General features: G+C 42.0%; 2 protein-coding genes across 22 annotated transcripts in view; one reads left to right on the top strand and one right to left on the bottom strand.

The window, feature by feature from the left end:
* Window positions 1-2,685, bottom strand: part of Smg5l1 (Smg5 nonsense mediated mRNA decay factor like 1) — a 140,757-nt gene extending 138,072 nt beyond the window's left edge. For 2 of the 8 annotated variants that reach the window (NM_001346303.1, NM_001346302.1), the window contains 1 exon segment: window positions 2,462-2,569. The gene's annotated coding sequence lies outside the window, so the exon portion shown is untranslated. 8 annotated transcript variants of the gene reach the window in all.
* Sybu (syntabulin) overlaps window positions 1-23,632 on the top strand; it is a 102,317-nt gene that overhangs the window by 28,911 nt on the left and 49,774 nt on the right. For 3 of the 14 annotated variants that reach the window (XM_087558672.1, XM_087558668.1, XM_087558663.1), the window contains exons 1-2: window positions 6,487-6,597; window positions 8,470-8,683. Coding sequence is in view for 11 of the 14 variants with exons in the window: in XM_087558668.1 (XP_087414794.1) it covers window positions 6,574-6,597; window positions 8,470-8,683 (238 nt within the window). In the remaining 3 variants the exon portion in view is untranslated. 14 annotated transcript variants of the gene reach the window in all.

Raw genomic sequence — 23,632 nt, 5'->3', positions numbered from 1 at the left:
CTATGCTTATCTAATCCTTCTAACAGTATTACGAGCTAATTACTGTTAAGTCTACTTTATAGGTGTGAAAATGAGAACTTAATTTCCTCAAAAAACATTAACTGATGCAACTGGGTCTTCCTTTTCAACCAACCTGCACTTACAGCTGAGTCCAAGGGGGTCCTTAAACAACTCCAGTGGTAAGGCAAACAACTGACTTCAGGTCAGGGCTGTGAGACTCAGGCCCTTGAATCTTTCATTTTCTATTCACCACACACCTCTGTGCAGACTAGGAAACTCATTTCCCTCTCCTGCTGTCTCTTGAAGGATCATCACCAGGAGGTCAGCCAGTAGGGTTCTTAATATAACAGCAGACACAGGTGTTTTTCTCCCAGCCCCTAATTTAAGGTCATTTCCCCAATCCTAGTTTTACTAACTCTCCACCAGGCAGCTCATCATAAACTTTTATCTACTACATCTGTCACCAGCTGTAAGTGGGAGTCTGGGTAGGGGATATTCGAAGCCATGATTGAGCTTCCTAGCAAACGCATCATTTGTTTGTCTGCAGTGGTAAGGAGGCTTGGGGGCCCTATTTCAGATCACTGCCCAATCAGAGGACAAGAGGTGGTGGGTAATCTCCTGGGAAAACAAAGGGCACTCCAGTCCTTAGTAGTTATCAAAACAGCTAGGTATAATGGCACTCAAATGCCACAGGTTACTTAGAATTTTATTATCATTTTTATGCTGTTCTAATGTACAATAAATAAGCGTGAAATTCAAAAGAAAAACAGTGCTAACAGAAAGACCATGGGGATCATAGACATTAGGTCAATGAATTAATGAACAATTTTAGTCTTTCATTTGCCAAATTTGTTGATGATGTAATCTCAATATCTATAAAACTAATATGAAAGTTATCTCTTTCAAAGGCAATTTTTCTTTGATTAAACAGCTTTCTAGAAGTGACTAATGAAGACACATGGAGAGATGAGACAACATAGTCCAGACTCCAAAATTTTAGGTTTATTTTCTTACTGATTTTTCTGCAGTAGCCTGAGGGAGGAGATAGGTCACAGCAAAGCTGTGTGTTTACTCACTAGGTCACAAGATGACAGCAGTGAAGGAAACTGGTTGATAACAATGGCACAGCAGGTTTTGAGAATAAAAGCAGCAATCAGGATTGCCCTCAGTCCTACCTCTGTAGAGGTGTACTTGTACTGTTCTCTCCGGAAAGCACCTCCATGCTCCCACCTCCTTCCTTATTCCCCCAAGGCCTGCAAACAGCTCCCTAACTTCCCCCGCCCCCGGCTCCTGCAACAGCTGTCATAGCAGTTCGCCACTAGGGGCGCTCCGTTCTGTTTTGCAAGAACCCTCTTGTCTTTTGAGTAGAAATTTCAAAATCAGCTCCTCCCCCCATCTTCTGGCAGGGGGGAAAAAAAGGCAGAATTATTTTTAAAACGGTGTTTACTAGAAAGTGAATGGTGGGAAAAGTACAAAGTCAAATACCTAAATTATATCATGGAAATCAAACCCTTAATGTAAATCAGATCTAGTTATACACCTGCTTCCCGAAAAGATATTATAATGCCTTTTCTAAACCTGGACTAAAGTGGGTGCCAAACCAATCCTCAGAGCTCCTAGACGAAGTACCTGAGAGATGTGAGCAGTATCTGGGCCTTCTTCCCTCATCTCCTTTCTAGGAAGTTTTGCTGCTGGGTCAGAGGACTCTCCACTGCCCTTCTTATACCTTCACTCAGGTTCTTCCCCCTTGGGCCCAGAATTCAACATCTGGATTAAGGCCTTCCGGTGCCTACCTCACAGACGACTTCCTGTGCCCTTTCAGTGCATCTTTGAGGCCCACGGATTGTCTAGTCATCGGAGGCAGTTCATTAGGGAAATGGCCAGACTCGGCCTTCTCCCACCTGGATGCTCGTTTTCCACTCATCCGTCCCAGGCATCTAATTTTCAGTCATTTTAATCCATTTTCCCAATCCCTGTACAGCTGTTTGCCCCACTCTGTGTTGCCACTTTGTTTAATACAGTCACCATTTCTATGTTTTGGCTAGTTTCTTACAAATGGACAAAAGGCTACAGACATCCGATATCATGATATGAGAAACTACCTCACATCCGATTCCCCATTAGATAAACAGAAAAATACATCCTTCATGCCTCAAAGTCCCCAGGCCCAAACCTCTGCCCCTTCACCTGGACTTCATTTAATTTCTCTCCCTCACTCAGAAGCATCTCTAACTGAAAACTCATTTGCAGAACCCAGATAATTGGCACATTCCAAATCCAATGAACGTTCATGCCACACTGCCTCAGGTTACCCACTCCCCTCTGCCCCAAGTACTCTCTGGGCCCCCTCCTCAGGAAGTGATCTTGCATAATCCTAGCCATCCCAGTTTACAGCATCTAAATACCTTAACCATAGCTTAACAATAACACACATACAATAAGAGGAGGGTGGATCACTCACACAAGCTCTTACAGGAAAACAGGCAGCTCTCTCCCTGGTAAGAAAAATATGGGTCTCCACCCCACCACAAAAAAAAATCCCAGGATGCCCCAGAATGCAGTTTCTTTTCTTCATGACGTGTTGTAAAGCACGTCAGCTGCTCCTTGTTGCTGTGCAGATCACCCAACATCGGGTCACCGAGAGACGGCAGCGCTTGCTCGCACAGCTGATAGGATTAGGAGCCCGTGCTTTGTCGGCCCTGATTGAGTCCAAGACAGCCCCGGCATACGGCATACACAGGTGAGAAACGAGGGAAAGGGCATGTGTAGGACTATGATTGTATGCTGCAAATGCTTCTCTCTGGCAGTGAATCTGTATTGTCTTTTCTATGAAGTTTTCAGTCTGGGGGAAGTAGGGTCTCCCTGTCAATAAAAACCTGTCCTTTATCATTCATCTGACTTCAGCAGTTGGTTACTTACAGGTCACAAATGTTTTTGTAGGACTTGTATCAGATTGTATTATGTGAAAGGTCTCTGACAATGTACCACTCTTTGCATATAAAAAGTATAGATCGTTTCATGACAAATTTCACCAAAAAAAAAAAAATTCCTAGATTTCGGAACTAAGTACACAGACTTTGCTTTTCTTCCAATCCCTAACACTTTATCTTTTATATTTCTTGCGAGGGTTAGGCATGTATATTATTTAAAATCTCTAAGGGTTCAAGATTTCCAAAGCAATCTCTGTTTTCTAAAAATCCAGGAAACACTTTTTTTTTCAAGAAAATAATGCCACAAAATTACAAACCAAGACAATAAAAGTACTTAATTATAAAATTGAAGTGCTGCATAATAACAGACAGATAAAAGATGAATATCTTAAGCTACATTAGCTTATGTCTTTTTGATGCTATGATCCAAATGTTGCATTTCCCCTAATGACATGAGAAACACTGAATGGATTAAAGGCAACATAGAAAAATGATTATTTGAAAAGCTCGACTTTTAGAACAGCAGAGAAGCAGGCTTGGGTTCCGAAAGTACAGAGCTAAGAGGCCTCTGAACAGTAAACCATCAGCCTTTCCCTCGGTAAGGTTGCTATGGTGACAGCAAGGCTACTGCACAGCCTCTCCGTGTCTGCCCTTCTGCAGTAAAAAGCTTTCCCTAAACACATGTTGGATTTCTTGGGCACACACCCCATCGTTAAATACAAGGACAGCTTTATCTGAGTCATTTTGCTAAACACGAGTTGTACATATGTTTTTCATCTTGTACCAGTGGGCCCTATATGGGTTTGTGGAATTCATTAATTTGGCGACTATGCATTGATGCTACTGTGTGGAAGGAATTGTGCCAGGCAGTACCTACAATCCACAATGAAGACAAGTGAGAGGGATGTTCTGAAGTAGGATCATAAAAGCTCTCCTAGGACAACCACAGGTGTCCTGCAGGGATCTGGGAGGTTTCCTGAAAGAAGCTGTCTAAAATTAAACTTGTTCTCTTTCAGAAAGGAGGATGGGTGGGTAGAGTGTGAGAAATGTAAACAGGGTATCAGCATTGTGCAGAAGTCTAGAGGGAAAAAAACATGAAGTCTCCAGAGAACTAAAGAGTACAGTTTGCACAACAGCCATGTGTGTATGGAGAGAGAGCAGCAGCCTGAGGGATGTGGGGTGGGCAGGGAACACCTGTAGAGAAGCAGGAGCAAATGCAGCAGTCAGATCTTGAAAAGGCTAGGTGCCATCTTGGGAGGTTTCAATACTACCTGCAGGAAGCAGGGAGGTATTAAGGAGTTTAGTGGAGAAGCCTGGTTTGACTTAGCTTTGCTTAACAGAGGGCTGAAGATCAGCTCAGTGGTCACTTTCTTGGCAGAGTACTTCCTTAACGAGCACAAGACCCTCCCTCTCCATCTCTTGCACTATCACAAACAAAATGACATCAAAACAATCAGAAAAAACAAAAAACCAAAAAAACAAAAAACCAAAAAAAAAAAAAAAAGATAAAATCAAGTAAGGCCGTGAGCAATTTGTCTTCTATAAAGTTTTTTTTTTTTTAAAAAGCAAACCTTGTCATACTGGCAAAAGAAAGAAAGAAAGGAAGAAAGAAAGAAAAAGAAAGAAAAGAAAGAAAGGAAGGAAGGAAGAAAAGAAAAAAGAAAGAAAAAAAAAGAAAACAAAACAAAACCAAAAATCCTTAATTGGTTAGAAAAGATGGTAAGTCTGGAAACAGAACAACTTCATTGGCCTGCTTTGGAAATAACTCAGAGCAATCAGACTCCAAGTGAAGATACAGTGATAGGGAGAATGGGTGCTGGACAAGAGGGGTCATACTCAAGTCCTGTTATCAGGAAAGAATGGACTAAGGCTTGAGTCACTATGAATGGTGCTGTTGGAAAGCAAACTGGTCTGGAGGACAAGACAGGAACAGCCTCTGATCTCAGCAATCTGTGGACAGTTTCTGCCATTAAGGTCCCTAACAACCAGTTTTCAGTTCTCAGGGAATGCAGAAGTCCATAGTTCATGCCTATCTTTATTTTACAAACCTGGGCACATATTTTATAAATAATAAATTGTATCAATCTTCTTAGGCCGTGTCTCGCTGAAGTCCACGATCAAAAGAGTTACAGGTTTAGAAAGGATGAAAGAAATAGTCGCCCCTTGTGCTCCAGAGAATCCCAAGATTATGTCTGTGTTAAGTAGATCCAAGGGGGATAAGGATTTGTAGAATATAATCTCTTGGGGTTTTAGGAAGCCATCAAATGGATCCCACTAATCTTTCAACTTTAGGATCTCTGTGAACTCAGTGCATTCCTGGTTTTTTGGAGTTGGTATTCAAAGGAATGCAAGCAGGACAGTGGAAATTGAGCTACAGTACCTATAATCACAGTCCTTGCACGTAAAACCCTGGGTGTCAGCATGAGACAGATGACTGCTCACACTGCTACCTAGAATATTCTCTACCCAAGTAAAGGCTGTGTAAGTTATAAATGTTGAAAGCCTATCACTAAATAGAACTTGAGCAGAGAACAGTAGGACTGTCAACCATTCTGTTCTCAGAGACATTTTGAGCTTTTTAAACATGAGCTTTTTAAAGCACCACAAACACTTTTTTTCTTCTGCCTGTCCCGTAAAAAACACCTGCAGACATTGGACCAGCTGGACCTGACCTAGCCGCCCATGGAAGGTTCTGCTTTGTCAATAGAATACAGCTGTTTTGTTTTCATTTATCCCTCCCAGCTGCCCTTTCCGGTGGGTATTATTATCCCTCGTGTTAACAAGGGCCAACTTGAAGAAGAGTCACCGCTGTGCTGTTTCCTCTAAGATATATTCCAGGGCCTTCTTCGCTTTGTAGTCAGGCAGCAGTTAGAGAGCTGGGAACGAGTCTGTGTGCTGTGTCTCCTTGTGTCATCTGTGATTCCCTGCCACCTTAGGCCCTTCTGACACAAACCCCTCCAAGGAGAACCGCAGTCATGAAGTCCTGCAATCCAGAATGCTGTATTAGTACGGTAGCATATAGGATTGGCTTGGTTTCCAGAGGACCAGGAGACACCACCACCACCACCCTAGGTGGAGGTCATCAGAGAGAATCATATGTTTACTTAAAGCCTAGAGGTCACAAGGGGACAGCGAGAGGGAAGGGTTACTTTCCCTCTTTCTCCATCTTGGCTGTCTGATGTCGCAGCTTTTCTCAGCCTCTCCATTCGATTTTCACCCCCTGCCAATCCTAAACCAGGGGACACCTCTAGGCTGGCATTACTGCGAATAAGCCTCCGCCTGCCCGCAGTGGGTCGGGCTAGGCTAGGAAGGGAGGGGCGCTGAGAGCGAGACGTGGCGGGTGACCTGGTGGGTGCTGCACTGCGAGGTGCCAGGCAGCTGTTCCCCGCCTCAGGTAAAGGCGGCGACCAAGCGGCGCCTCCGGAGCGGCCACAGGCGGTGGCACCACGTGCCCATCCGGGCGGGGCGGAGCAGCGGGCGCGCCCTCGGAGCGGAGCGCGACCGCGGGCGGGGACGCGGCGAACCCGCTGCTGCCGCTGCACGCAGCCTCGGACTCAGTGCTGTCTCCTCCCTCGCTCGGTGCTCACAGGTGCCTCCTCCTGGACGGCGGCGGCGGCGCGGGGAGCCTGCAGGCAACGACGAGATGGGACCCCTCCGAGAGAGCAAGGTAAGGGGATGCGGTGTGCGGACTCGGTGACAGGGTCCGAAGGTGCTTCAGTAAAAGACGAGGTGGGCACAGCTTGCGTAGGAGAGGGCCGGGTGAGAGATGGACCCTGGCGTTCAGAGTCCAAGCAGTAAGTGGTGCTGAGTAGAGCAGAGAAACAGAGGGTCGTCCTTAAATGATGGGGTGTAGCAGATGGGGAGGTGGCACTACAGGAAGAGATTTGGGGGATTAATATGAGGATTTAAAAGATTGACTTTAGAGGGTTAATCCTAGCTCCTGAAGCTTGAGGTGAAGCTTTTAGCTGCTGTCATGTGTTTGCCTGAGTGTGTAATATGCAAAAGGGATTTGGTGTATCTGTGACTGAGAAATAAAGACCGCAGCTTGACAGTGACCTAGCTCAAGAGTCTGCAGTGTGCCAAGCAGAGTGACTGGTGTGGGATACCTGCTGGGTGACTGATGGGCTAGACAGATCCAGAGGCTGGGTGTGGCTTACAGCCCCAGGATGACACCAATGCCTGAGCCAAATTCCAGGCGGCAAAGGGTTTTCCCTGTGGAGGCCTCTCAGAGGTGTTCATTTGGCCTTGACCTCTCCTGGTAAGCTTCGGAAATAAGGAGGAGGTCATGTTGGGAAATGACATTCTGCTACTTCAGCCAAAGCCCTCTTTCAGTTACAGAGGTTGGAAGAAGCTGTGGAATTTTTGCAGGGGGAAAAATGCCTCTTCCTGGGAATCCGGCTAACACTGCCAAGCAGCGGTGACCCCGAAAACGTTCTGTATGAAGTTCTCTCTAATAGATGATTTTTTCAACCTTCACCTCTTTCAGTCTCAGTTTCTCCAGATACTTCAATAAGTATCTGTGTTGCAGATTGGGGTTTAAAGATCCATTAAATGAGCTAATGGTAGAGACAAAACTTATTTTTATAACATCTGATTATTTATTTTGGGGGGTGGTAGTGTGGGTGCCATAGCATGTGTGGATGTCAGAGAAAAACTTGCAGGAGGCCTCTTCTTTCCTCTTTTACCATGTGAGTGAACTCAGGTAGACTGGCTTGGATATAAGCATTTTTACCTACTAAGCCATCTTGGATGTCAAGACAAGGGACTTTTAAATTGAAAACATTGTCAAAATATAGTTCTTATGCATTAAAGAAAAACAAAGTATGGCAAGGTCTTAAAGCGAATTTCTAAATGGAGAAAAGTTTTCTTCTTGTGGTTGTCCTTTTGGAAAAACAAAAGCTAGATGTAATGTGAAAGGTGAAGCCATTTTCCTGGGTATTGGATGTGTTTGCTTTTCTGTTGGCAGCAAGCCTTGTATACCAGGATATTAATGAATAATTAAGAGGCTGTCCGGAAGAGAAGGGGTTTTAAAGATAAGTGTGTGAGATCCATTAGAAAAGAATTGTTCTAGATATATAGATCTAGTGTGTGAGGAGACAGAAAAAGCGAAGTGAAATTGTCAGCTAATTCAGGAATAACACAAGAGTCTAAAGGAAAGGAAAACCCAATAAGCTTAGGTGCAGTGTGAGAGCCTTTGAGAAGCTCAAGCATGAATGTGATAGAAAGACAGAGTGAGGAGGTGAGGCAGGAATGGCTTAGAGGTGTGGGATGGCATTTATGCTGATGGGTGGCTTAGGGATGTGTGTGTGTGTGTGTGTGTGTGTGTGTGTGTGTGTGTGTGTGTGTGTATCTGTATCCTGTACACTTGCATTGGTGATATCCATAGGCTCAAAAGGGAGCTTAGTTCAAACACTGAGATACAGATGGCTGGACTGTTCAGGGAGGGCTCAGTACTCAGAGAAATGACCTCTTAGGAACTGAGGCTTACAAGGGCAGAGAGAAAATGATTCTTTTCTTTTGGCTTTTCAATTTGGAGAAGGAGCAGAGAGTCCAGCATCAGGAGAAGGAGTTCTCCAGGAGCCGGATTCCCAGGTTGATTCTGCGACCCCATCTGCCTCAGCAGCAGCAGCAGCAGCAGAACAAGGTTTCCCCAGCCTCCGAGTCTCCCTTTTCAGAGGAAGAAAGTAGAGAGTTCAACCCCAGCAGCTCCGGACGTTCAGCAAGGACAATTAGCAGCAACAGCTTCTGCTCAGGTACACTAATGCTGTGAGCCCCTATGGCAGGAAAGATGTGGCCTCTCAGATAGAATTACGCTTCTCCTACCCGCAAGACACTTGCACTGACCTTGTCGGGCTGTCATAGGCTACCAGGACAGCAGTTTTTTATGCGTCAGCCCAGCTAAATTTCTTACCATTTACAATGTAAAATTCAACTTCTTTCTATAATTTTAAAGTGTGTTCCTTTTTATTAAATCTAAAAATTATATTAGTTTTGGTTTTATACTAGTAATAGCTAAAATTCTATGCACTCTTGGTTATGAAATACCACAAATAAGTAACTTCTATCAAATTAAATGAAGATCAAGAAGGACTATACTGCAGGTCTGCCCCTATGGGGAAAAGCCGAGGCTTATTACCAGCCAGACCTGCTACCCAGGATGGGCCGGAATCCCAGACCTACACTTAGATGGTATGTGATCTTGATCAGGTTGCTTAAGGCTGGTGAACCTCAGTTGTTATAGCCATTAAATGGGACAATAAATACCAGTTGAGGATTCCTTATCTGAAATGCTTGGGAACCAAAATGTTTACAGTTTTAGAGTTTTTACATTTTGGAGTAGTATTGTATGTGCGAGCGTGTGTGTGTGTGTGTGTGTGTGTGTATACATATATATTATATGTGTGTATGTGTATGTATATGTATGTCTATATAAACATGAATATAGACATATATATATATATGTACACATATTCACACAAACACACATAATATACACAAATATATTGGGATAATAGCAAAATCTAAAGAAAGAATCATTAATGTTTCATATATATACCTCATAACACATAGTCCAAGGTATTTTTTTAATGTATGTAATTTTGTCTGTAATCTTACAGGACCTTTCACAATCATTTCTCTACTCATGCCCAACGGCTTTGTGTCATTTGGGATTTGGGTTATTTGGACTATGTATCTCTTAACTATATTAACTCATAACTGGATTAACTGTATCGTATCTCTTTTGTACAGTGGCTAAATGATTCAGTGGGATCGTTTACCTAAGTTTTCCCCTAATGCAGAGGTGCAATTTTGAGGTCTTTAATATCTGATGGTTCTTAATTGTCACAAACTATAGTTGTCTCTTCAGCATATAACTAAGAAATTTTTTTAAGGTCAGAAACCTCTTTTAAGGACACAGATCTCTTCATAGTTCCTCAAATGCCACTGGTACCAGGGGACAACCCCTGGGATACTGAAGCCTAAGTTAAAAAGATGTGGGTTTATTGTCTGTCTGTCTGTTTTAAGAAAAGTTAGGAATTTGGGTAAAATTTAAAGGGCTGACTGTCTTATGGTTATAAAGGATGTTGTGGAATGCACGAAGTTTTCAAACTGACTAAAGAAACACATTGAGATAGGTGAGTGAATCTGTATGCTATGGCCATTGTTCTAACTTAGCACCTCATAGTCATTTTCATTCAGAGCAGAAACAAGTGTCTAAAGCAAGTGTCATGATAAACATCACTTCAGACATACAGCATGCAGTCACAAAAGTTCTATTTCAGATATGTAGCTGTCCACTGTTTAAATGCTTCTCTGTGAAGCCTCAAAACTGATTCATTCTAAAAATAGGTATCACAGTGTTATACTCTGAAATGAATTTCCTTCCATTGGAACTAACAAATCTAGTTAAATGAAAACTCATTCATAGCTACTCAATACTCTCCTGAGATGAAAAAGATGACTGGAATCTACTGGATGGTCCATGGTTGTTTACTTTAACACCATTGTAGAATTTGGAATTCACTCTCAATGAGTGTGCATAGGGCATGATTTCCAGGTTTCTGTGTACAACTGTGTTGCACACTTATTCCTGATAGCCTTTTCACATACTACCATTCTCTGTGACTGACTTCAAAGTGAGTATTTGTCAGAAGAGAAGAAGTAGTTCCTTAAAATAACTATCTATCTCTCTACATATAGGTTTATATATAGTCAAAACAAGTATATATAGTATATATACAATATAGCATATGTAAAGCAATATATAACTATATAATAAAAAAGTATGTATTTAACTATATAGATATATAGTTATATATAGTTATAGATATAGTTATATACATTTATAACTATAGTTAATAGTTATATATAATTATATATAAATATATACAGTAATTATATATAGTTTTGTACTATATTTGCTTTGACTATATACTGTTATATATAACTATATATAACAAATGTATATTATAAAATATAAAGGCAAACAAAGAAAACTGTTAATTTTGATTGAGTTAGTCTCTCCTAGACCCATGTCCCGAATCACGCTTTCTTCCCTGAAGACCTGTCTCTCATGAAGACCATAATGGCAGACATGAAAATCGAAAGGGAATATTGATTCTTCTGCCATTAACTAGCTGAGAATTGAGTGGTAGACACATATAATTATGGGTATCTACAAACCAGCCTTTCAATCCTTGGCCTTTTCCTCATCCCCAGATAGGGATTCCTCCCACTTCCTCTTCTCTCTCCAGCTTGCTGTGCTGTCAATTCCCCAAGGTTTGGGTCTGATGCCTTCCCCTGTCTTCCTTTCCCTTCCTGCAGAGCACTGATGAGCTCTACAAAGCTTCTGAGTGCTGCTCTGACTGAAATTGACAGCAGCAAGGCCTTTGGGTAATGTTAATGATGCTTTAGGAGGTCAGTCGGCTGGTGGAAAATAAATGGGTTTGGTTCTGTGGGGAGCAGTAATGCTTCAGGCAGTGAGGTAGAGAATGTAAAACATGTCCAGCCAGCAGGGGGACTAGCTGGTTTTCACCTAGACACTGAAATACTGAGGCCATATTCTGGCCTCCCTAGTCAGAGCTGTTAAACCAGACAACAAAAGACAAATGTTAACACAACTTTAAAACTGCCATTACCTGTCAAAATGAAACCACCCAAATATATAACAGTGGTCAGTCACCAAAGCTTCCAGCCTTTGAATGAACGTCTCAATGTTAGTATTTGTTTGTTCAGAGTTCTTACATTCAGTACTGCAAAGGGACCATGGGGAGTTAAAAGAAATTCTAATATTTGGAACTGAAAATTTAGAGGAAGGTATTATTTAAAACATCCTTTCTGAGGTTTAATTTGGAAATTCTATTTTTTCCCAAGTTTGGTATCAAAGTCCTTCATTGCAAAGAACATTATCTGTTCTAAAATATTCAACTTTTGAAAGATAATAAATGTATAAGATAATAAATGTATATATTGCTAAAGTTATTTAATATAAAATATTAAATATTAAACCCCTTATTTTGATAAACTGGCATTCCTATTGTTTGTATAAAAGCAAATACTTTTATAATAGATGGTTCTTATTCTTTGATAGAACTATGAGAACTCTCTTACTGTTTCCTATACTCCTGCTACATGTTTCTCTGCTAATTTTGTTCATCAGTGAAATTAAAAGTCTGACAGCATTTCCAAAGTGACCTGCTCACCTTTACTTAGGGTCTCTTTTTCTAGGGACTCCACCACAGTCCTTCTTTCCTCCCAGGGGAGCTTTGGCAAAGGAGGATTTAATGTCTGGATAAGAATATGCTAATCTGTATGTTGTGCATATCTCATTTTGGAGGGAAAGGGTTATGTATGACATTTCGCCAGTCATTTGGGGCGTGTCTTTTCTCTGAGTGGCAGCTTGTGGGCAGAGTCTCTGAGGGTGAGCCCATGTTTTGCATTTCATCAGTATGTGAGTGTTTTCATACATGGGCATCATCTCTGGAGCTAATCTAGAGTAGACCCTTCAGAACAGTTCTTGGAGCCTTAGCCTTATGCAAATCATACACAGGAAGGATTTTTCCATTAATATTGTTAGTATGAATAAAATGCCTGCTTTCGTGTGCCTCTATTCAAGCCAGTATTTGTTCCATTTAGAACATGGTTTTGACATAACAGCACCACTTCTCTGCCTAGGCCATTTCCTGGTTTCTAACGTGCCCATGAGGAGTGGTAAAGCCCACAATGGCGATTTGTGTTTTGGGTATGCCATCTGCCTGTGGCATCTAGGTTTCTATTTGTTTGCCTCCTTTTGTGAATGGTGGTAGTAGGTGCTTTTATTATTTGAGATTATAACATATGCCACTGTTTACCCTTTCCCTCCCCTTCTTACAATCCCTCCTTGCTCTTTTTCAAATTTGTGGCTTGTGTGTGTGTGTGTGTGTGTGTGTGTGTGTGTATGTGTGTGTGTATGGTGTGTGTGGTGTGTGTGGTGTGTGTGTATGGTGTATGGTGTGTGTGGTGTGTGTGTGGTGTGTGTGTGTGGTGTGTGTGTGTATGTATGAGTGTGGTGTGTGTGTGTATGATGTGTGTGTGTGGTGTGTATGTGTATGGTGTGTGTGTGTGGTGTGTGTATGTGTGTGTGGTGTGTGTGTATGGTGTGTGTGTGTATGTGTGTGTGTGTGTATACGGTGTGTGGTGTGTATGGTGTGTGTGTGTGCTGTGTGTGTGTATGTGTGTATGGTGTGTGTATGTATGAGTGTGGTGTGTGTGTGTATGATGTGTGTGTGTGGTATGTGTGTGTATGTGTGTGTGTGTGTATGTATGATGTGTGTGTATGTATGTGTGTGTGTGTGGTGTGTGTGTGTGCGTGTAGATGAGAAGGTGTAGCTGTGGCTTTTTGTTTGATTGGGTGCTGTTGTTTTTGTTTTGGATATTAATGTCTTATTTGTCATTTTGTTTTCACCCTGGTCATCATTAGGAAAGCTGGTGACTTAGGTGAATGTGAGGACCAGCCATCAGTCACCTGCCATAGTTAGCAGCCTGCTATGCATTCCTCCTTGCTTAGTTGAGGCAATAATTACCCCTTAGAATTGGAGGCAGATGGGCTGTTGAGGTTTAAGCTAGTTCTCAGTGAGGTGCCTTGTAAACATGACAGGCGGAACAGATTATGCATAGAGAACACTGGTTGTTTTATAAGTGACTACTAGTTTCTCAGAATTATCTCTGATGAGCACGTGGAGATGAGATCCGTGAGCGAGTTTAAGAGTTCTGTTACAGAAAACATATACCAAAGAGTCAAAATCAGACAGGCTTTGCCATCTAACCTCAAGGGAGGCATCTGCAAAAAGTATTTGAGTTTTTACAGTGGCTTGCCTGAAATCTTTGCCTGGTGCTGACCTCGTGATCATTGTTGCTGTTTGTGGCAGAGCAATTAAGGCAAATCATAACCTGACTAACCCTGCTGAGGTATGACGAAGCCTTCAGAAATTTGCCAGGCCCTGCCAAGCAGAAATATTTCTGCTTTGCTTTCGTCTAGCTTGAGGAAACTTAGCATCTGGATAGGGTGAACCTTTGAACATGATGATTAGAATTGAAATGGACTGCTTCAAGTGGCATGAACCACAGTACCAAGTTATACTAGCAGAGAATGACTGCCAACCTGCTATAAACTGAAAAACACCCTAAGAACTGAAGATCACTGGAACAGGTCTGGGCCTAGACAATGGATAATATACTTTTCAAGGACATAATGTCTTCAGCCACATAGCTATATACCTAGCGGGATAGATTATGTGTTGGGTCTATAGGCAGGGACTCTTTGAGCATGTTGTTACAGACGGCAAAGAATAAGGAGCTTTTTCCATTCAAACTTTTAAAAATCTTTAGCAATGGGAACTGATGAATGTAACCACACTGAAGGAGATGAACCACATCTAAGGGTAAAAGCCGGTCCCCAACCTGAAGAACCTGTACATCCTAAAGTCCTCACCAGAATGTTGTTTATCTGCTTTAAAGTCTCCAGTAAAACTTCAGTTGTTTAAAATGTAGACATTTGAGATCCCACCAAAACCTGTCATCCTGGGCTCTGGGAGTCTGGGAATCTGCATTTTACAGGAGTGCTGGATGATTCTCATGTGTGTCAAAGTCTCAGGCTCAAAAGTATGTAGTCTGCATCACGTGGGTGGATGCAGGCACAGGGTAGCACAAAAATTATACTGTAAAATACACAAATATCAAAGACGCTGGAGCTGGTGACCACTGGATTTGGGGCAAAACAAATGCCTCAGTATCTCCATGGACTACAGTTTCTGACTCTATGTAGACAAACTTCACATTCACAGTCCTCTCGGTAATACTTATATTTATGTAATGATTTGAACTTGTGCCCGGATGGTAGAGAAATAAAGGTAAGAGAAAGGATTTTTTTTATTTTCTCTGAAAAATCTCTGGCTATACTGTCTATACCTAAACTTTCTACTCTCCTGTTTTCTTTCTTTGAGATGCGAATGACTTGTAGCAGACTGTTGTGTAGCACACCTAGAACAAAGCCCAGGAACTCTGTGGCTACAGTGAAAGGAGTAAAGGAAGAAAAACTGATAGTTTGTGTGTATTAGGAAACCCATCATTTCACATGTCTCTGACAACTCAGGTTTATCCAGTAGTCATTTTATTAAATGCTTGCTAAAGATGAGCTGTGCTAAGACAACAAGAATGAATGGAGCATAAACAGGTTTAGAAAGACCATTCGTTTTATTGCCTTAACTAGAGTGCCTAGACAATAGGATAACCTTTGGACGGGATCCCATATGGTTCCCTTTATTTGCCCATTTAATGTCCCTTTCCCTTTTACCCATATCCATACACACTCCTGGCCTGAATTTGAGCCTTTTCCCCTGCTTACCGTCAACACTGGCCTCTCACATTTCCTAAGTCCAACATTTCAAACCAGTAGCGTTGGCTAGCATGGTGTACTGAATAAACATAAACTTTAGCATCCACAGAGCTCACTAAAAGCCTGAAATGAGATAGGAAGCAACTTTGACTGGATCAAGCAAAAGCTTGATGTGTAAGATTAAGTGTCCATACAGGAACCAGGTCAATGACGCAGACTGACAAAAGACACTGGAGGGGACTTTAAGACTAGATGGGTATGTGTGATACATCTACAGACATCCAGAATCTTAATGATACAGCTTTATAATTAGTTCTGTACAGCAACTAGCATGTGTCAATAGCCAGCTATGGCTCATGGGCTGCTATTTTGCAGTTCTCAAGGATCTGGCAAAACCAGTGAAGGGTTTTCAGCAGGAAGGTGTTCCGGCCAGTTTTATAATTTAGAAAGCTCTGTTTCTGTGGTGGACAGTGGTTAGAAAGGGCATGAGATAATGGTAAAGAGGTTGTCTGGTTTTATAGCCACTGTCACAGTGCAATGATGAGTCAAATGCTAGGTGTGAGCTCTGGAACCACAACCATGGTAAAAATAGGTCTTGGATACCAGTTGCATGTGGAAGGGAAAGGAGAGAGATTGTCTCAAGTTCTACTAAATGAGCACAGCAGAATAGCATAATTGAGAAGAGAGAAGTCAAGTTTTAAATGTTCAGATTAGGCTTTATTACATTTAAGAAACAAACAGAAGCCTGTAACATGGTTTGAAATTAGCAACAGCTGAAGTCTATTGGCTGCATGGAGAAGGAAGTCTCAAAGACCATGAATACTATACTGTTCAGGGAAACAGGCAGAAAAGGAAAACAAGATCCCACCATCGTGCCCAAATCTGCACATCCAGAAAAGAAAAAATCCATAGCAGTGGTGTCTCTAATCCCAAGGAAGGAGAGGTTCCCGAGGAAAGAGACAAAGAGGTTCAGATGTAACAGCAATATTCGAAAAAGGTTCAGTTTCTAGAACCCACATCAGGCAACTCAAAATTGCCCAGAATTCTAGCTCTGAAATATACTCTCTTGTGCAAGATGAAACATAAATCTTAAAATATAAAGTTACGTTTTAAAAAATAAAACCTAAACCACTATGTTAAATAGTTATTCCAAAAGAAGACATCAATGGTGTCAGGATTTGGACAAAATAAAGTAGAAACTGTTGGGGAGGCTGAAACCTGAGAGAAGGCCAATACATAGAGAAAGTGCAGACATTTGCTCCAAAGCTTAAGCCAGGGTGACACCAAATAAAGCATTTGGAATAGGTACTGGGTCATTATCGGGTGATATGTACTTGATAGAGTTTTTAGACAACAAAGGAAAACAGAGACACAAAAAGTAGTGACATATATAAGGCTGAAATTGTGTATAAGTACATTGCTAGATAGCTATTCCCAACCAAATTCTGAAACTTAACAATTGTTTATGTACAACATCCATAAATGTTCAAAACCTAAAATACTTCTGGACTCAAGCATCTTAGGCTGGAGTAGGAAGCCGGGACGTGCAGTGCAGAGCCTTGGTGATTTGCCAAAGCTACCCTTCTATCTTACTGCGTGACTCCCTGGTACCCTCTATGCAGAAGCAGTATAGACGTCTGTACTAGCCCAATCCATAAGAAGTTTATAATCTAAGAATAGGAGAAGGGAGGAATTATCAGCAAGTTGAGAAGGTCTGTTGAAAAGGGGACCCAATTGTAGTCCTCCTTGAATTAAAACTCATGTCCACACTAAGGCTTTGACAACTTAAGCCACCGTTCCTGTGTTAGGGAGTGCAGTGTCTCTAAACACCAATGGAAAGAAGCTCCAAAAGGAAGTCACACTTGCTGCTGTAGGTACTCACACTCACTGCTGTAGGTAGTCACACTCGCTGCTGTAGGGTAGTCACACTGCTGTAGGTAGTCACACTCACTGCTGTAGAGTAGTCACACTCACTGCTGTAGGTAGTCACACTCACTGCTGTAGAGTAGTCACACTCGCTGCTGTAGGGTAGTCACACCCGCTGCTGTCGGGTAGTCACACTGCTGTAGGTAGTCACACTCACTGCTGTAGAGTAGTCACACTCACTGCTGTAGAGTAGTCACACTCGCTGCTGTAGGTAGTCACACTCGCAGCTGTAGGTAGTCACGCTCGCTGCTGTAGGTAGTCACGCTCGCAGCTGTAGGTAGTCACTCTAGCAGCTGTAGGTTGTCACGCTCGCTGCTGTAGGTAGTCACACTCGCTGCTGTAGGTAGTCACACTCGCTGTTGTAGGGAGTCATACTCGCTGCTGTAGGGTAGTCACGCTCGTTGCCGTAGGTAGTCACGCTCGTTGCCGTAGGTAGTCACGCTCGTTGCCGTAGGTAGTCATGCTCGCAGCTGTAGGTAGTCACACTTGCTGCTGTAGGTAGTCACACTCACTGCTGTAGGTAGTCACACTCACTGCTGTAGGTAGCTGATAGAGAGAGAGATTCCAAAAATGCTTCCCTCAAAAGTTGGCATGTAAAGGCTTGGATGGCTATGTAAGAGTTTGAGAAGCAGGGGTTGGGGATTTAGCTAAGTGGTAGAGCGCTTGCCTGGGAAGCGCAAGGCCCTGGATTCGGTCCCCAGCTCCGGAAAAAAAAAAAAAGAGTTTGAGAAGCAGATAATGGCATGACAGAAAGGGAAATGGATGCACATAGAAGCCCTTATATGTATGTATGTAAAAGTCTTTAAAGTGCTCAGCATATGGAGGGATGTTGCCTTCCCTAATCCTTCCTGCTCCATCTGCACAAGCCTGCGTAAAGCCTGCCAGCAGCTCAGAGTACAAGCCTCAAGTTGTTCAGTTCTATATTCCCCAAGCTGACTTGACATCAGTTACCTAGGCACTTCTCCCAAGCTGACATTAGCTTGACATCAGCTACCTCCGCACTTCACCTTCAGGTGCTTTTATTCTGAGAAAAGTCTGTCTCCAAGCTGCCAAATTGGAGACACAGAGATCAAGTAGACACAGCTACTAGGCATGCTTCTGTCTATGGCGACTTTCCTCATTTTCAGGCAAGCTAGTTGCTTCAACATTCACTTGCTGTTCTACTGGCCTGTGTCCTGTTTTGAAGGTGCAACCCAGCCCTCTCTACGTGAAGAAAAAAAGCCTCTGACTAGATAGAGCTCAGACACTGGTGGATCAGCAACCTTGCCTAGGAGTCTCTTCAGGGTGGTTGCCTTGTCTCCTAGAGAAGGCCAGTGGTTTATCTTTGCAGAGAGCCCAAACCACTTGGCAGTGTATGCCTGAACTCTGTCTGAGGCCTGGACTGTACTCACCCCATCCCACCAGAGCCTACCTTCTTCCCTTTGGTCTGCTCCTGTGGGTTTCTCTGGGTTCTTTCTCTTCAATAACTGACTGAACCATCCTTCTGTCTTCTGTGTGGTTGCCTGTGTGGCTGGGATTCCCATGAATCACTAGCCTGGCTCTCGGAATTCTGGAAGGCCTGTGGATCTTCTAGATCTAAAGGGAGAGATTCTTAAGTTCGGTTTTTGAAAAGTATTTTAATTTAATTGAAAATTGATGAAAAACTTTCCTTATTAAATGTAGAAGGACATCTATCAGAGTAGACATGGTTTCATTTCTAAAACTGATTTTGTTTTGCTTCTTGCTGGGCTGTGCTCATTTGTGGGGTAACCATGTATAGAGCATTGCTGTAGGAGAGACAATTCTAATCACTGAGCTGGAGAAAGAACAATGCTAGTGGGGGCCCGGCAGGTGCATGTTACCCAGCACCCGCATCTGCCGTCACTTGTCAACATGCAGAGATCTCTTTCCTTTGTGCCACTGTACGGTGACATAATGGTCTAAGGACCATCTTTTATCTAAGTCGTTCTTCTGTTGACACACGTTTTGTACCTGAAGCTAACTTCCAAAATTCTGAGTTTTGCTTTATGACTGTCAGGAATTAGACTACTTAGAACCATGTTTCTTCCTTCATTCTTTTTTTTTTCCTTTTTCTCTTTTTTAAAAAGGTAAGCTGGTTGGGTGCCTCAGGAATAGAGAATCTGAGCAAGGTCTGAATTCTATCCCTAATCTCCAGCACAAACCAACATAAGTATATATCAGGGCTGGAAAGATGACTCAATGGTTATGAGCATTTGCTGCTCTTCTGGAGGCCCCAACTTGGATTTCCAGCAACCACATCTATACCTCCAGCCCCAGCCCACATGCATACTCATGCACATGCACATAATTAAAAGTAAAATAGAATAATCTTTAACAATAGTAAATATGATATATGTCATATAACCTAAAACCATTATTTTTCCCAAATATTTGAAATCACAAATATTTCAAATGATGACCGAAACAAAGAACATTCCAGATTTTTCCTCTTTTCTTCTGTTTTATACCTTGCATTTTTTGACTGCCACTGTCCTCAGATCTTTGTTATGAGAAGAACAAGAAAGCAGAGGTGGGGTGTGGGGGGTCTGTGCGTTGCTACAGCACAGATGTTGGCAACCCCAGAAAGGTTTAGAGCTTCTTGAATTATAGAGACTTGAGAATTGTCTTCCTAGTCTATCTCTTTCTTCTTTTCCTATTCTTCCATATATGTTTTAGAAAAGTGAGACTTGAACAAGCCATGAGCCAAACAATAAATAAACTGACATTGTTAAAGAGAAGAAAATTGAGAAAGATCTGTTACTCCTAAAGCAATGGTTCTCAACTTGTGAGTCTGGCCCCTCTAGGGTTGAGATACCTTTTCATACCTTTTCACAGGATTCTCCTAACACCATTGAAAGACACAAAGATTTACATCACAATTCATAACAGTAGCAAAATTACAGTTATAAAGTAGCAAAAAGACATTGACTTTATGGCTGGGGGGCTCCACAAGATGATGAGCTGTATTAAAGGGTCAAGCATTAGGAAGCTTGAGAACCATTGGCCTAAAACTTCGTGACAGCTGGTTCAGCATCTCTCCTACCAAGCTCACCTGCATCTCCAGTCTTGTAGTTGTAAGCCCCTTCTCTCCCAGAATATCTAGGTAAATGTATTCCTCTCATTATACTAAATGTTTTACCTTGACATTTTCCTTCCAAATTCCCTTTCCAGGGACAAGTTAAGCAACTTGAGTCTTGTAAGGTAAACCAAGTCATGGGACCCTCATTTGTATAATGCCTCTGGTCCTCCAGCTGAGAAAATGAACAGACATTTTCCTGTGCAGGCCTCTGACCTACCCAGTTCTTCACCCAGGGACTTTAAAGGGAGAACTCAGGGCTCCAAAGTAGCCCAGAAATCCTGGGAATGTTCACTTGTGAGATGATTATTTTTGTCTCTAAGAAACAAGGAAAGCATCCATTAAATAATTATCCCAATCTCTACTTGTTCTGGGAAACACTGATTCTCCGAGTGAGGGTGAGGTGCTGATCTTAGCCCAGCCATGACTACCAGCATTAAGAGAAAACAGTCTCTCTAGCCCCATTTTTCTGCAGCTACTATCCAATTGCTCTGTGTTTCTTCACAGCAGTATGTCACCAGAACTGTGTGAGAGGCCACAATGGCAAGTCTTATTTCCCTGTCTGCTACCATTTCCATGGCCTCCCAGTAATGTTCCACATACTGTCTTCCTCCTGGGCTTTTGTACCCCTCTGACCCAGTGGACCTTCTGCCTGTCAGGTTACTCCATGGGCACTCTCTCTCTGCCTGACTTACCCCAGGGGTTTTATGTAGTCTGTCTTTATGTTCCTGCCCTGTGAAGTGTGGTGATCTTGAGTCCACCCTTGGACTTCATGCTCTATCACCCATGTGGCTGTTCCACATCTCAATGTTCTGTCCATGTTGAGTCCATCCCTCAATTATACCACAGCAAAATCAGAATTTTTATCTCACTGCTGACATACTCAGAAACTTGTTTTTCTTCATCCAGTAATGAACTGCCCTATTACCACTTCAGGGAAAAACATGGAACATGACTTTGTTTCTTTCTTATTTTCATTGTCATAAGTAGGTGTTTTCCATTATTTTTCTAAATGTATTGCAAACACATTTACTTTTCTCACTATGTTTTTAATGTTACCATCCCAGTCAAGCCACTGTTGCTCCTTGTTTATACTGCAGTGGTAGCCTTTAGATGGATGTTTGCCTCTGACCTTTCACTCCTAAAGCAGGCATACAGCATACTGTTGAAGGAGACTCTGACCTTGCCTATCTGGATTTAGACCTCAGCTTTACCCACTCACTAATTACAAGCTGGGGAAGGTACCATTCTTGCCCGTGCCCAGGAGTCCTGCTGATTGACCCTCTGAAGGGGACATCGGATTAAATTAATAAAGATTTATTAAGTGCTTCAAACAGTACTTGATGCTTGATGTGTTATCACCAGCTAAGCCTGCTCTTCATTAGCACAAACCAAATTTTTGTCATCCCATGCTTCATGTGTTGAGATACTTGACAGCTTAACATTCCTCTAGCCCTGCACATTGCCTGGGCTTCAGCCTTCCTTAAACCACAGTAGCATTCATTGCCCACCCCCAACCCATCAGCTTCCTGTCACTGTCCTTAAGGGGCCATATCTTTTATCATCTCAGAGATTTTTAACACTCCTGTTTGCTTTGCTTGGAGCTATTTTACCTGTTCATTCTCTAGAAGGTTCCTTTTATTCTTCTTTCCTTTTCTTCCTCCCTACTTTTCTTTCTTTTATTCTTTTTTTGACTTCAACTCGTATGATCTTTAGAATCTTTTCATGACAATCTAATGAGGCTCATCCCCATTAGATAATGCTTCAGTGTGCTTCATTAATAGTACATTATACTCCTAAGTACGCTCTTTACATATTTTCCCACTGGCTTATGTAATGTCTCTCCTCACCACCACAGTGTGAACTCCTTAAGGAAAAGCTTTGCACGCTGATCATCATGGCGTCTTACAGGATATCTGGCACCCTAGGAAATCAGTGGTCGTTATCAGAGAGGATGAATGGGCAAATGACATTATTATTTCTCAACACTGAACACAAGATGATAATTATACTTTGTATTATTCTGAAGCAAAATGGATGTAGAGCCTCATACACTTATGAGTTCTTACTATGGAGGTATGCTGATGTTGGATGAATAAATAAAAGGCCTGGTAAAACATAGACTGACAAAGGAAGCTTTCTGCATGAATCACTCCATGGGTTGAGGCAGGAACACTGCCTTCACAGAAGCATGGAAGCATTTCTTGCCTCAAATTTTTGTGGTCTGCTTTTATGGGACAACTGCTTTCTGATAGATTGCTTTGTCTGTTTTTAATATGTACATTCTGAGAACTGCTGGTGTTTCCTCTGAGAACAGGCTAGGGAAGGAAAGGAAGTATTTTAAAGATGCATTTTTTTCATACAACACTAAGTCATCGACTTAATCTGTTATTGGCAAATTCTCTTCCCAGAGCACCAGTCCTATACATAATAATTATATCCTATATTTGTTAGAACTATATGGTACGCACAATCACGCAACTTTATTTCCTTACCTATGTCCTTCAGTATATATGCCATGCAGTTAGATTCCACATGGTCCATATTAACCATGAATTTAAGCTTTGATAGTTCATATGCATTTATCAAACTGTCTTCAAAATTACAGTATTTGGAACAATTGTATTAGCAGCATCTGAATACATAGTAGGTATTCAATAACTGTTTGTTGAATGAATGTCAATCAGTGATTCTTTGTGAGAATAAAGCAAACTCCATATTATTCCAAGTAGCACTTCCTTACGATGGCAGTGATTCCCATTTAACGTATGCAACTGAGGCCTGAACGATATCCAAGCGTAACCGAATGTCTCAAGACATTTGGACAAAAACCATATTTTCTTCTGACTGATGTTAAATTTAAGTGTGTCTTCTGGAATTATTTAGTTCAACATTTTGGAAAGCAAATGAGCTCTGAGATCATTTATATTCAACCAAAGGCCAGGAAGTTTATAGATATAATTCTTATACTTTGACAGAGTATTTTATTCATAATTTCCGAGAGTTGGCGGAGAGGTGTTATTGTTGGTTTGGTTTGGTTTATTTTGATTTGGTTTGGTTTTCTTTTTTGAGATAGAGGGAGGGAGAAGATGGGACAGGGGGTTTGTAGAGGAGAAACCAGGAAAGAGGATAACATTTGAAATATAAATAAATAAAATATCCAATAAAAAGAAAAGAGGGAGAGAAACAATTCTGGTTGTGGCGTTGCATGTCTTTGTCTTTAATCCTAGCACTTGGGAGGCAGAGGGTGGGTGGATCTTTGTGAGTTTGAGACCAGCATGCTCTACAAAGCAAGTCCATCACAACCAGGGCTCTGTTACACAGGGA

Source organism: Rattus norvegicus, chromosome 7 (genome assembly GCF_021556685.1).
Source record: "Rattus norvegicus strain SHRSP/BbbUtx chromosome 7, alternate assembly SHRSP_T2T, whole genome shotgun sequence".
Lineage (NCBI taxonomy): Eukaryota > Metazoa > Chordata > Mammalia > Rodentia > Muridae > Rattus > Rattus norvegicus.
The sequence above is the reverse complement of the archived record's forward strand: the minus strand, read 5'-3'. Positions and strand labels throughout refer to the sequence as shown.